The following is a 14,314-nucleotide window of genomic DNA, read 5'->3' on the forward strand; positions in this document are numbered from 1 at the left end:
CAGCAAATTCCCTTATCAGTTTTATATCATAATTCTATGAACAGAAAAACACTTTCAATTCTTAATGATAGCACATATCCACTGTTTAGCTCCGCTGTCAGATGGGTTGATTTTCCGTCGTCGTCCGTCATCCGTCGTCGTCCGTCGTCGTCAGTCAACAATTGCCTTCTTCTCTGAAACCGCAAGTCCAATTGCTTTGAAATTTTATATGCAGCTTACTTGGGGTGACCTCACTTAGGTTTGTTCAAATTGTGGTGAAAATTGCATATTTGTATTTTTGGGGCATTTTTTGGTGTTTTTGGTAAAAAAATCTTCTCTGAAACCGCTTGTCCGATTGCTTTGAAATTTGATATGCAGTTTACTGAGGTTGACTTTAGTCAGATTTGTTCAAATCGTGGTGAAATTTGCATATTTGTATTTTTAAGGCAATTTTTGTCATTTTTTGTACAGAAATCTTTAAAAATCTTCTTCTTAAAAACTACCAGTCAGTCAAGCCTCTCAGCTAGGCGACTGATGCCGTATGTTGTGGGTTCGAATCCGATTGAAAACTAGCCGTATTTGATATTTGGTACATATGTCCCTAGGGATGATCTATTTCAGATTTGTTCAAATTGTGCAGAAATATGCAAATTTGCATTTTTAAGGCAATTTTTGCCATTTTTGGTCAAAAAATGTTTTTCTCTAAAAGTACTGGTCTGATATTTTTGAAATTTGGTATACAGGTTTCTATAGATAAACTAAGTAATGTATATTGAATTTTTGATGAAATCTGTAATTTTGTATTTTGGGGGCAATTTTTGCCATTTTTGGTCAAAAAATGTGTATTTCCAAAACTACTCATCTGAAAGCTTTGAAATTCAGTATATAGGTTTCTATAGATGAACTAAATATTTATTGAAATTATGATGAAATCTGCAATTTTGAATTTTTGGGTCAATTTTTTCCATTTTTGGTTAAAAAATGTGTTTCTCAAAAAGTACTGGTCTAACAGCTTTGAAACTTGGTATACAGGTTTCTATAGATGAACTTAATTTGATCTTTTGAAATTATGATGAAATCTGCAAATTTTATTTTTGGGGCAATTGTTGCCACTTTTGGTCAGAAAATTTTATTCTCCAAAAAACTACTCATCAGATAGCTTTGGTTGACATGTTGGTAGGGATGATCCGATGTGATATATTCAAAGTATGATGAAATCTTCGATTGTATATTTTTGCAGCTATTTTAGCCACTTTTTTCTGGCCACTGCATTGAGCTATCAAAGATTTCCAACTTCTTTATTAACATGTGTCAAAAATAGTTATTCTCTACATAAACACAGCGGAGCTATATCGGCCGCTAGGTCGTTTGTTTATAGATTGTTTCAGAAGCTTCCATCTGGGCGCAGATATCGAGTGCCTAGAGCTAGGAGAAATTTTTACAAACATTCTTTCATACCGTCAGCAATATTTATTTTAAACAACACAGAATGACTTGAACTCAATTTGTTGTTTTAACCACTTTTCTATTGCAATCACTTTCATGTGCTGTTGATCAGCAGTGTCTTTGTAATTGTGAGTCTTTGTGTGCCATTGAACTTTATGTATTTCATTTTATTGTATGTATTTTTCTGCGAGTGATAGAAAGACGATTTTCCATTTTTTGGACAATAAGTTATTCTAATTCTTATTCTAATTCTTACAAACTTGAAAAGTGTTAATGCTCAGATTTCCCCTTCTGACTTGCTATAATTTTGAAATTACCCCTAAAAGGGGTTTTGACAGAAGTTATTGGTGGATCGCAATATTTTTGCGCAAGCGTGTGTGTACAAAATTGTGATAATCGGATTTAATGAAAAATCGGCTGTTGATAATGTTGATTCACTGTACATGGTATACATATATTTTCTCATACAAGTATGGGAAATCTATGTAATACTTTTTCAATGCAAAACTATATCTATGCATTTATAGATATTTGATAATTTACATAAATGTACTTAAATGAAAAAGGGTTGTTACAACTGGCATGTGGACAAAAAGTATGACCTTAGAATTTCACCAAAAATGTTCACCCACTATACATGGGAGTCAATGATAAAATCGTGAATATTTTTTTTTCAATGAAAAACTTGGTATACTTGTGCATATACAGACGTTCAATAATTAACATAATTGTACTTGATTAGAATATGATGGTTAAAGGTGCATATTATGTGTACAAGAAATCTAATTATGGAATTTCACTGAAAATATTCATCCACTTTACATGGGAGTCTATGAGGAAAGTATGAATAGCTTTTTTCCAATACAAAAATAGGTAAACCCATGTATTTATGTACTCTCGATTATTGATATCAATGTATTTGATTAGATTAGCGTGGTAACAAATGGACAGATATAAATGTACCTTTTGCCAATAAGAAGTAGGAAATTCACAATAACAGAAAGTTTTGGATATGAGCTGCCATATTTTTGGTCTTTTTCTCAATTTTAATTTTTGTCTCCATAACATAAAAATGATTCCCAAAATAATTGCATTTGTTGACAATCATGTAAAATATGGAGTAAAGTTTCCTTGTTGTTTTGCTTTATTTTTACCTCTGATTTAAGTAAATCATTCTTTCCTGTCACTGTCTTCTAGTAAACTACCAATGAAAATAAATTCCTTAATAGCCTCCATCGAATATTTACACATCAGCATATTTCCTGTATTCTGTCAGATTAACCAAAGCATGGGTTGATAGCATGTTCATAGATTTATTCTTAGAAATATTCTTGTACCAACAGCCATGCTTTTCGGAGTTTCCAGTCAAAGATAGCGAACACAAGGAATTCTTCTTTCATTTGGAATTATGCCTCCAAGAACAATTTCAAAGTTCCAGTAGGTGTTTATGAGGCAGAATCAATGACAAATTTGTCTGAGTATGCCGAGAGCTGCAGCAAAGTGAACAATATTGCATATGTATTCAATCGTAAAACAGGGAGCACAACTCTGGTTACCCTGATCAGTCGATTCGCAAAGACCAATGCATATCCATTACAAACAAAAGTGATACATCACGAGGGCAAAGGTTACAGAGGGACTATGCAACTTTATCACGTGAACGGAGAAAACCATCATAACTCAACACTACCTGTACTTGGGATAAAAAGACAGAATCGTATTCACATGTCACGAGAGGGCGCCACATTGAATATAGCTGCTGACAGCGAGGCGAGAATACAGTGCAGATTAAAGTCACCAGATACAATATTAGTTACCATCGTTCGCGAACCGTCTGCAAATTTTGAATCTGTTTTCGGTTTCTTCAATTTGGGCAAGTACATAAAGAATCCATCGCGGAAAATTAAGGGCGGAAAACTGAGTGAATTCTTACGGAAGCCAGAATACTACCGGGAATTGATACGGAGCAGGACAAAAGGTAGAAATTGGGCTATATCAAGGAATAGCCAAGCATGGCATCTTGGCTTAGATCATAAGGACCACGAAAATCCAGATATTGTGGAGAAATACTTCAAAAGACTGAGTGAAGAACTTGACTTGATTCTTGTTACGGAATATTACGACCATTCGCTCATCTTACTCAAGCGGATAATGTGTTGGAAAATGGAGGATATATTGTATATTGCCCGAAGAGTTCGGTCAAAACGTGTTCCTCTGAGCAATGATGTGCAACAGAAGATATACAAATGGAACTCCATCGATGTCAAAATATACGACATGTTCAACAAAACCCTATGGCGTAAAATTGCGCAATATGGACCTGAATTCGACAAGGATCTCAAGGAATTTCGCCTGGTTAAGGAAACCGTGTCAGAAGAATGTGAAAGTTTTGGAAACCTTTCGCGCGATGCAATTGACTTGTTGAAAACGTTCGGATCCAATGTAACTGATTCACGCACATTTTGCAAAAAGTTGGGAGCCTGGTTTACGATGAAGAATGGACTTGGAATATCTTGGAGAAACCATGGAACAGATGCATTTTCGATGAATTTGGCAGGTAGGAATGAACGACATTTATCAAACTTCTTAACGAAGAATTCGAAGCCGGTCGTTAAGTAGCAAACTAATTATAACTCTTGCAATGGAGTTCTGAGTAAGTTTTTAACTCGTAATTTTTGCCTTCATAATGGGACATTTTAATATTTTATTTGTTAATGACAAAACCATTCTTAATTATTTTCAAGCTCTAACGAGTCTCTCTGAAACCAGAAAATTGACAGGTGTTTTGGTGACGCAATGTGGCGCATAGGGCTAACACTGGCACCTCACAATCGGAGTGAAAGTCATTCGCTTTGAGCCATGCTCAATGCAACTCTCACGCATTGCTTTTGGATTTAGCCGCACTCAATGCAACTCTCGTGAAATGCATTCCCTTTGAGCGGCGCTCAATCAATGCAACTCTCGTGAAATGCATTTACTTTGACCGCAACTCATTTTAATCAGACTGCCTGTATTCGCTTTGAAGCTTGACTCATTTGAACTCCACTGCTTTCGTCTTGCTTGAAACTACTTTTTGAGTTTGACGCGTTTGAGTCGGGACACAGTCGCGGTGTTGAATTGGGTCAACTGCATGCTGCATTCGAAATGAAGGCCCTTTGAGTTGAGACAAACCACAAGTGAATTGGAGTCAACTGCATTTGCTTAACCTTGTGTGCATTGGATTTTATCTTATTTTATTTGACTCTGATTTTACTTCAAATTGACTGTGTCGGAATATGATTCACAGTAAACCAACCCTTCATTAAAGAGTTTAACACCTGTGCAGACGACACGAGACGTCACAATGCGTCATACTGATCTCACGTAATGTCATTATGTATTTGGATGTTTTCTGTCATTGAGCTGGGGAACCTGAAAAAATGACCCAGAAGTGCAATGTTTAATTCTCATTTTAGGGCCGAGTTACACGACTTTACGAGGCAACTCGCTTAGGAACGCTACTAACAACGCGTTTGACAACTCGATTGCCTGCCGCGTGTTACAACCGATAATGTAGTAACTAACCGATAACGTATCAAACCCGATAACGTAGTAAAAATTAACCGATAACGTAGTAACGAACCGATAACGTAGTAAATTTTTCGAACCGATAACGTAGTAATTTTTCCTAACCGATAACGTATCAACAAATTTACCGATAATGTATCAATGAACCAATAACGGATTAAATCAACTGATAACGTAGAAAAGTCAGAAGATACCGCATCAAAACAACCAATAACGTATCGATTAAGTGATAATGTCTGATTAAGCGATTCATGGGGAGCGATAGATCAATCGATTTATAGACAGATATATATTAGATAGATATATAGATAGATAGATGATAGATACATTAGATAGATAGATAGGTAGATAGATAGATGGGTCGATCAATGTATTGATAGATAAATCGATCACTCAATCGATAGATCGATCTATCTATCAATGTTTGATAGATGGTCGGGCGATCGATCACTCAATCTATCGACAAATAAATTGATGAGCAGGTCGATCGATAGAACGAAGAATCTATCAATTCGATGGAAAGATAGATCAATTAATCGATAGATCGATCGATCGATTCGATAAATTGGTCAATAGATATACAGATAGATAGATCTATAGATCGATTTGTTATCAATTTTTTCCTTCTATTTAATTTTTCCGTTTAGCTTAAATTAATACAAATTTCTGAAACAAATCAATCGTGTTTCGACTGTTTCTATGGTAGTACGAACGACTAAGTTGATCTAAATGTTGTTAAACTACTGGAATAGGTTTGAGAAGTTGTTTTTAGTCTTGATATAGGTGCAATACAGTTTAGTTCTCGTTGGGTAAAATTCAAAGAGACAGTAACTACAAGGCTGTCCTTAGGAGCCGGGTTCCAGGTAAATAACTCGCCTGTTTGCATTTTTTCCTGGCTACTTTTAACGTAGTAAGGTTATTTTTATAGACCTATTAATTTCGGGATCGCAAGTTGTAGACGGTACACGTACGCTTAGCAGTTTCGCGATCTCTTTCCCCACTTGGGACTTCACAAACATAAAACAGGTTTTTAATACCCATTTGTAGCTTTTTGAGCCCGATCTTTCACTTGTTAAATAGTTTGATTGGCTGATGGACGCACCCCTATGGTGTTGCCTTTGTTACGAGCAGCGTGATTGGTTTGATTAGTATGAAGGTCATCTTAAGTTATCTCCAACGATGGCATCAAAAAGAAATGTGGCGTCGGCCGCTAGCACCTTGCTGATGGAGTATTCCAATGACTTGCCTGTATAACTTAATTTTGTTGTCTCCCCCCTCTCGCAAGGCGAAAACGAAATTTCGGAGTTGAAATGGTGCTCTCTGGTGGAATTTGAGGTGACCTTTGACTAATTCATTGACCATTTAGCTGAGGCTGAAACAGTAATTTTGTTGTGTGTCTTAGACGAGGCTCATAATTATTCAATTCAGTCAGAAAAGAGTTAATTATTAACCTAGGGACCTCGTCAAAAGATTGATGTTTTATACAGCCCTGTGTTTTGCACTATCGTCGCGTATTTTTGTTTTTGTTATTGTTTTTCTTTTTATTATCTCATGAGCAGAAAAAAGCTTGACGCGGTAGGTCTCATTTGACGCTCACGAGGATGAGAAACAAACTTTTTTTATTTCTCTGAGCCTAAAAGTTTTTTTTTTCTCTATCAGCACTGTACTATGTACGACTACTCAATAATTTTGCGATGCCTTCGTAATTCTACTTCAAATAAGATGTGGCTTGACGTGAATCACGACAGAAAGGATGAAAAGGAAAGAAAAAGCAATATGTTGATTGTCTACAAATTCTGTTAACTTGGTTTGCTTACAGGAGTAACTTGCAACATTAATGAATTTTGATTATAAGGAATTTAATTGAGCAATGAGTCTAGATTTGCCTGTAATTCAGTCCCAGAATGAGAGTTATATTGTAAAGACTTATTCTAATTTTGATATACTTACGTTGTAAGTAACGAAATTTTATAATCGGTCATGTTGAAAACTTTTTACAAAGTCCTCCAAACTTAGAAAGTGTGTCGATAAAGACACTCACATGTGTGTTGTATCTTTAATTCATCCTGTAGGAATACGTATAAATTAGTTCGCATGTCCCAAATTGATGTCTGAGTATAAAATACCACGAAAAATGTATACTCAAAGTATATGTAACTCTGAAGGTGTGACTGATAGATTTTGAAAAAAACCCGAAAGATACAACACTCATTTATATTCAGTTAGTTTCTATTTATTAATACACTATCGGTCGATTGATAATTTTTTGTTGACTTGATGCATCGTCAATTGATTAGAATCTTTACCCTTTGACTTGGCTAGGTTATTGGTTGATTTGATACATAATAAGTTGATTTAATACGTCATCGGTTGATTTGATTTGATACGTCATTCTTGGTGGTAGTTGGACTGAGCTCTGATTGGAGGTAGATACCGGTATACTTTTACAATTGCCTGGAATTAAAGCGTAGCGATGCGTTCCCAGTAGCTTTAATTTTGTTTTGTGGAGCTCATTTATAATAAAGTAATAAAAACCTGATTGACAACTGATACATGTTGTCCCTAAAATGTGCAATATGTCCCCAAAAATAAACGGTAGTTGAACACAGTGTCCCTTGGGCTAAAATCCCTTCCTGCAATACTGATGACAAATGAATCAATGTATTTATTAAATGAATCCTAAACAAAATTGACACCTCTGTGAATTCTATTCCTTCGGTAAATCAGTGAATCACCTCTTGAATATTAAATCAACTGCTAAATGAGGATTTCTGCAAATGAGCGATCAAAATTCTCTGTTGTACTCATACGTGGATTGATATTTCAAGGCAACGATCAGGTATCAAATCAAAGACATAGTGTAAAATAAAACTTACCGCCAGATAAATATGCTTGAGCCTTGCAACGTCATCTTATATAAGTATTTTCCTCCTTTTATACCGAAGACAATTTGAATAAAGTATACTATCTTTCTGATGCTGTTTGTCAATTAATCGAACTTCTTTCGTCCCTTATTTACCAACTCTTTCCCTGTCTTTGTCGATCGATCGGTATGTTTTGCGAAACGACGAATAAATCAAGTCTTGTTATGCCCTCGGCTACACCAGGCCATTCTCAGCACGAGGAGAGATAAAAGACAAGGTTTTTTCCTATTTCAAGACAGGGAAGTCAGGACGGTAGCAATGCTTGCTTGAATAAAATCTATTTTACGACAATATTTTGTGTACGTTAAACTTTACCATGAGCGGATAATTTACATTTGAATAATTTATATTTTTTATAATTTCAAATATTATTTGGAGTGTATTTCCAAACCTCCCCTAAATAAAATATGCCATCATTCACATGTTAGTCACTTTGAGTTACGTGTTCATTACAATTTTTGGTAAACCTCAAAATGTCGAAGTTCTTTTGTATCCACTTAAAAATACATCACTCTCTGCACATTATCATGTCGTGTTTTTGTTCATTACTGACTGATATGCATACGCGAGAACGGACATTAATTGATACCCTGAACACTGCACTGTCGCATTGCACCACTATCTGTCACAAAATATCCATACTTTGTTCTGTGTTGCAAAAGAAATTAAAATTGTAATTCCATATTTATGGTTTGTAAACGTCTCAAATTCTTTACAAAATGCCAAAAAATGACACCATGATAGCTAAATTTTCACAGGTGTGACCTCTATCCACATCATGACCACTGCATGGTTGCATCACTCCACTCCGTGTCACAAGTTAACCCTTTTTTCAGTGTCGCTGTAAAATTTTTGAAATTTCATATTTTGGTTTAAGCTCTTGCTGTTTCACTGCCGTAATTATTTTATCTTTAAATTTGAATCACACCATCCCAGCCCGTGTTCTGTCCCGGCTCTATGTGTTACCAACGGAGCATGCCAGTGAAGCCATTTCGACATGACAAACATGTCTGTATAATTTCTGAAAATTATCATAGACATATCTCTTAGAATCTTTAAATTGTCCTTTATTAATTCGATCTGTATAAGAGTCTCTTATTCTGTAAATTATAATAGTCAAATCTCTAAGAATTGTAGAAATCGCCCTTTATTAATTCGATCTGTAAAAGAACTGAGTAGGAGTTTCTTTCAATTCGACCGTTGAAATATTGATTTTTTTTTGGTCGAGTAATAATGCGATTTGCCACGGCCTAGAGAACGTTTTGATAATGGGTCGCCACATAATACGGTCCGCTCTCCAAGCATGAGCCACATAATCTTTTGCAAGAGCGGCAAATTGCAAACGAGTTGAAATGTTCCTGTCGCGTTGTCTGACTGTGTTGCCTACCGCGTTGCTCGTCGCGTTGTTCAAGGAGTTGCCTCGTTTAACTTGGCCTTTAGAATTCAAAGGAAGTCCTTGTTATCGCGTTTTTCTATAATCCTGTTCTGTGCAACGGACGTGGAGTTCATTCGCGCATAGAATGTTTCCAATCTGAACGATACTTCATGCACTGAAAAATAATTTTCAAAATCATGGAGATGGCTCCATAGCAATAAGATGCGAGAGTATGGTGCTTTTGCGGTTTATCTCAACTCAAAAATGCCTTCATTTAAATCGACTGCAACATGCAGTGGACCCAATTCAAAAATGGTTTGACCAACTAAAACGCGTTTAACTGAAAAATGAGTTTCAAGCAACACGAAAACAGCGTAGTTCAAATGGGTCGAGCTTCACAGCGAATCGAGGCAGTCAGACTAAAATGGGTCGCACCTCAAAGCGAATACATTTCACGAGAGTTGTAATGAGCGCGACTAAAAGGATTCGTGGCTATTGGCGGCCAAGTAAAATTCTAATATTTCCTGAAATCAACGAATTCGGTTTAAGGCGTAATTTCAATTTTTGGGGTTAGTTTTAATTCAGATATTGCATGTTTTTGTTCCAACCATTCAAAATTCGACGCGATTTACGTATTTAGTTTTGTCGTTATGATCCGGAATCTCAAATTCATTTTTTGAAATTCAGAAATCAAAATCGAAAACCAGAAACGAACAACGTTAAACTTTACACGGGTGCTAGGGAGTCTCGCGACAGATTGTCACAGTTGGATAGCAATAGTGTAGCGAAGATCAGAGAAAAGCGATCCTAATAAATGTATTATACTAGGCCTATCTGTCGTGTTTAATTGTAATTATCTTCAATATCACATGAACTGGCCCGAATCGCCACCTGTGTGACATAGAACAGGACGGATAAGAAATCCGAATTATCCATGTTCTACTTCCTGCTCTTAGCTGTGACGCTTTCGTGCACAAAATGATCTGTCGCGATCGACGTCTTGATTAAATGACATTTTTACGAAGAGGTAATGCGATAACTTTAGACATGGTAACATGGAAGGCATGTCCAACGAAATTTCGAGTCGCTATAGCTTTTGTAGCTATTCTAAAGAATAGAATGGAAGTACCGTCGCGGCTAGTGATCCGGGTCGGCGAAGGCTCAACGTCACCATGGCACGTTGAACCTAGCGTGGTGATAAACCCGAAAGCTACACCTCAGCATAAGTACCGAATGATCTTCGGAAAGCGACATAGAAGGCAAAAAACATCAAATCATTTGACGATCAACAATAAATTTTTCTACAAAAACGGTTCACGCCGTTACAAATATGTGGTATTAGGGTATAATTCTACATATTTTGTTAAAAATATTACTAACGCTAAAGTGTTTTATACAGAGAAAGACATTATCAGTATGCTTGATTTCCTCATTGACAACATATTTGTTGAATTTGGAGGACACATTTACCAACAGTGTATAGGAATTCCCATTGGCACTAACTGTGCTCCCTTACTTTACATTTAGATACATAGACGATGTTATTTCATTGAATAACTCTGAATTCAGTCAATATCTCGCTATGATTTATCCTCCAGAATTGGAGATTAAAGAAAGTACAGAAACGGCCCTCTTCTGCTTCATATCTGGACATTTTACTTGAATTTGACTCTAATGGTCACCTTTCTACTAGGCTATATGACGAGAGAGATTATTTCAACTTTAGTATAATCAATTTTCCACACCTACTCATCAGTAATATTCCACTCTCACCTGCTTATGGGGTACACATTTCCCAGCTTATTCGATATGCAAGAGCATGCAGTTCATATGGTGATTTTGTAGAGAGACATGGCCATCTCTCTTACAAACTGTTAAATCAAGGTTACACCAGAGCAAGACTTGTCTCTACATTCAAACGCTTTTTTGGCAGGTATCGCAAGCTGGTGAATAAATACAATATCTCTCTTCGACAAATGATCACTGATGGCATCGGTGACATGGGGCCTTAGTTAGTGACCACTACCTATCTGACTTACAGATTGATATATGGCGGGTGCCACATGTGGGCAGGATGCGCTTACTATTTTCGAAACACCTGACATCACTTCTTGGTCTTTTGGCCAGAGGTCCATATATCTTTCTTTCATGAATTTGACTTTGTTTGTGTACCATCTATTTACTGTCAGTTCTGTGCTGTTTTCTGTCTATGTTTACAACTATTGTCTTACAAATTTTGACTAAGTGTTATTGGATTATGGATTGGTATGATTGCGATTATTTTCCTTCATCACATAAAAATTCCGTAAATTCTCGATTGGAATCGAACCTGCAGCGTAGCACTGTAGCCGGGACATCAGCTGTTAGTTATAGCTGTAGCCTGAACTCTTCAGTGCACACCGTGCAGAGCCATGGATGTATTATCGAAAGTTGACTTGGATAACAGAACAGTGTTTCCGTCAACTGATCAATTTTTTTTTTGGGGGGGGGGTATCTACGGCGAGATAAGCTTATGTGTCACTGCAAACATCAAGTTCGTAAGACATAAAGATTGACGACAAGGATCGGGATTGACAAGTTAAGTTGACACCGGTGGTGACGGTCCGTTGTGGCCGTGTAGATTTGGGTCACAGTAAATAGTGGGTACTATCACGGTCGGCTGGCGCAATGTGGTGTAAATCCTCAGTGTCACAGCGGGGTGGTGCCTGTAGCGATTGGAATGGACAGCGCCGCCAGTGGTGGTAAAGGAGAATAATCGGCAACAATTAGGCGCATGCGCATTAAATTTAACGCTTACTCTTCAGGTGTTGATGTCCACGGTCAAAAGTACATATAAGTAAGTTCTTACTATTTGTCTATTTTGCTTTGCGGGTACGATTCTCACTTTCCCCATTTCTGCCACTGGCATCGCTGTGCCTTCCAATCACTACAAACACCACCGTACGCGTAGCAGATTACACTCAACATACTCAAGATTACATACACCACATTGCGCCAGCCGACCGTGGGTACCATCGCACTGAATTTTTCGGGCTCGTGAAGATCATAAGTTCGTGATATTTTGAGAGCCATGACACCTCCTAGAATAAGAATTACCGTTTCGATCCTTTTGTTGCCTTCCCTTCATAAATATCTTTGAAAATTTTCTAAATAACTCTGGTTATGGTAATATGGCTGCCAGGCACTAGCGCACAGAAGCCCCCTCGCCAGCCCATGGCAGATTTTCTTTGGCATCGGAACAGACCATGTAACATTTGTAACATTTTGCTTTAATCTTCGTTACACTGTTGATACCCAAAATATGAAATATTATCGAGAGACTCCCTAGCATCCAAAAGAAAGTTACGATTGTTCGTTTCTGTTTTCTCGATTTTGGTAACTGAATTTTCAAAAACGAAGTTTGTAATTCAAGACCGATACTGCAGAACCAAAAATGAAAATCGTTCTAAATTCTTAACAACAAGCACAAAAACGCAATATCTGAATGAAGACGAACCCCAGAAATTGAAATTAGGCCTAAAATCGAATTCGCCGATTTCATGAAATATTAGAATTTCATTTGGCCGTCATTAGCCACTGACCTGAAAACTAATGCATTTAACGATAGTTGCATTGAGTTTGGCTCTAGGCAGACGCATTTCACGAGAGTTGCATTGGGCACAGCTCAAAACGAATGCGTTCCATGGCTAATGGCGGTCAAGTAAAGTCATAATATTTTTTGAAATCGCCGAAATCGGTTTTTGACGTTTTAATTTTTCGAGTTGGTTTTCGTATTGCATTTTTGCACTCATTATTAAGGATTTAGTACGATTTTCAAATTTCGTTCTGCATTATCGGTCTCGAATTTCAAAGGTCGTGATTGAAAATTCAAAAATCAAAATCGAGAAAACAGAAACGAACGATTGCAACTTTTTTTTGGATGCTAGAGAGTCTCTTGATAAAATGCCACATTTTGGGGTCAACAGTGTAGCGAAGATTAAAGAAAAACATTACAAATGTTGCAGGGTCTGTCTGCTGAGTTGTCATGGCGACAGGTTTCCTGACCGGTCCCTTCACGCCCTATTTTAAGACAACTTCTCTTGCCCTTGTGACCTTCTTATGCCAAGTACACTACATAACAAATCAGCAATGTGCTATCTTCAAATTTCTTTGTCAATAACTTTTGGAGTTGCCCACTCAGCATGTGTGGGGTCTAAAGATTAAAACTTGCACAGCTGATCACAAATATCGTCTAGTGCAGATATTATGAAGATTATCGCCATTAAAACACAACAGATATGCCTAGTATAAGATATTAATCGGGCAATTAGTTATCGGCGCAATATGCAACATTGCGTCAACGGGATCGATAGCGATCCCGCTGGAAACATTCTACGTGTACCGCAGTGGGACATGCACATCAACTTCAAAATGACACTGCTGAATCGCATCGTGGCGCGAAAAACTAAAACTATCAGCCAATAATATTTTACTATGTCTTCTCGACTTTGACTTTGAGTGTGAATAGCTTCCAACTTAGAGATCGTATGATTGGATAGCGTATCTACATGTCCCTATCTGTAGCCAACTTGTCTATTAACATGCTATGTTAACACGTCTTTCTGGTAATGAAGACGATGATCGACACCCTTTCCTCAATATCACTCACTCTGATTTAGGCCAACCATCAGTTTGTCGCAAAGATGTTTTTGCAACCAAGTGCAACATTTACCGTTCTTTCTATGCGCATAAAGTTTTAAGTTTGAAATTTAACCACAGACATCATGTCCAATATTTCATTCCCGTTATGTGGTATAATGTTTAATGATAAAGATATAGTTTAAAGTTTGTAAAGGGTATACTCTTGAAAGGTCACTGAAAGTTGCAGGTTCAATCTCCGAGGTCACTTGTCGGACGCAGGGCAGACCAGGAATGGTTCACTTCAAAATCCGAGACCATCAAGGACCGATCGTCCAAAATTCGATTTTATAAACTTCATTTCTATTCATAATTTGAACTTATTTAAGCCTACATCACACTTTTT

At 37.1% G+C, this 14,314-nt stretch overlaps 1 protein-coding gene across 1 annotated transcript in view; it reads left to right on the plus strand.

Annotated features, from left to right (window-relative positions):
* The window catches only part of LOC139113993 (galactosylceramide sulfotransferase-like), a 68,242-nt gene that overhangs the window by 35,532 nt on the left and 18,396 nt on the right, over positions 1-14,314 (plus strand). The window contains exon 4 of the mRNA XM_070675466.1: positions 2,769-3,982. Coding sequence (XP_070531567.1) covers positions 2,769-3,982 — 1,214 coding nt within the window. The remainder of the gene's footprint in view (positions 1-2,768; positions 3,983-14,314) is intronic.

The sequence above is a fragment of the Ptychodera flava genome, chromosome 16 (genome assembly GCF_041260155.1).
Source record: "Ptychodera flava strain L36383 chromosome 16, AS_Pfla_20210202, whole genome shotgun sequence".
In the NCBI taxonomy this organism is placed as follows: domain Eukaryota; kingdom Metazoa; phylum Hemichordata; class Enteropneusta; family Ptychoderidae; genus Ptychodera; species Ptychodera flava.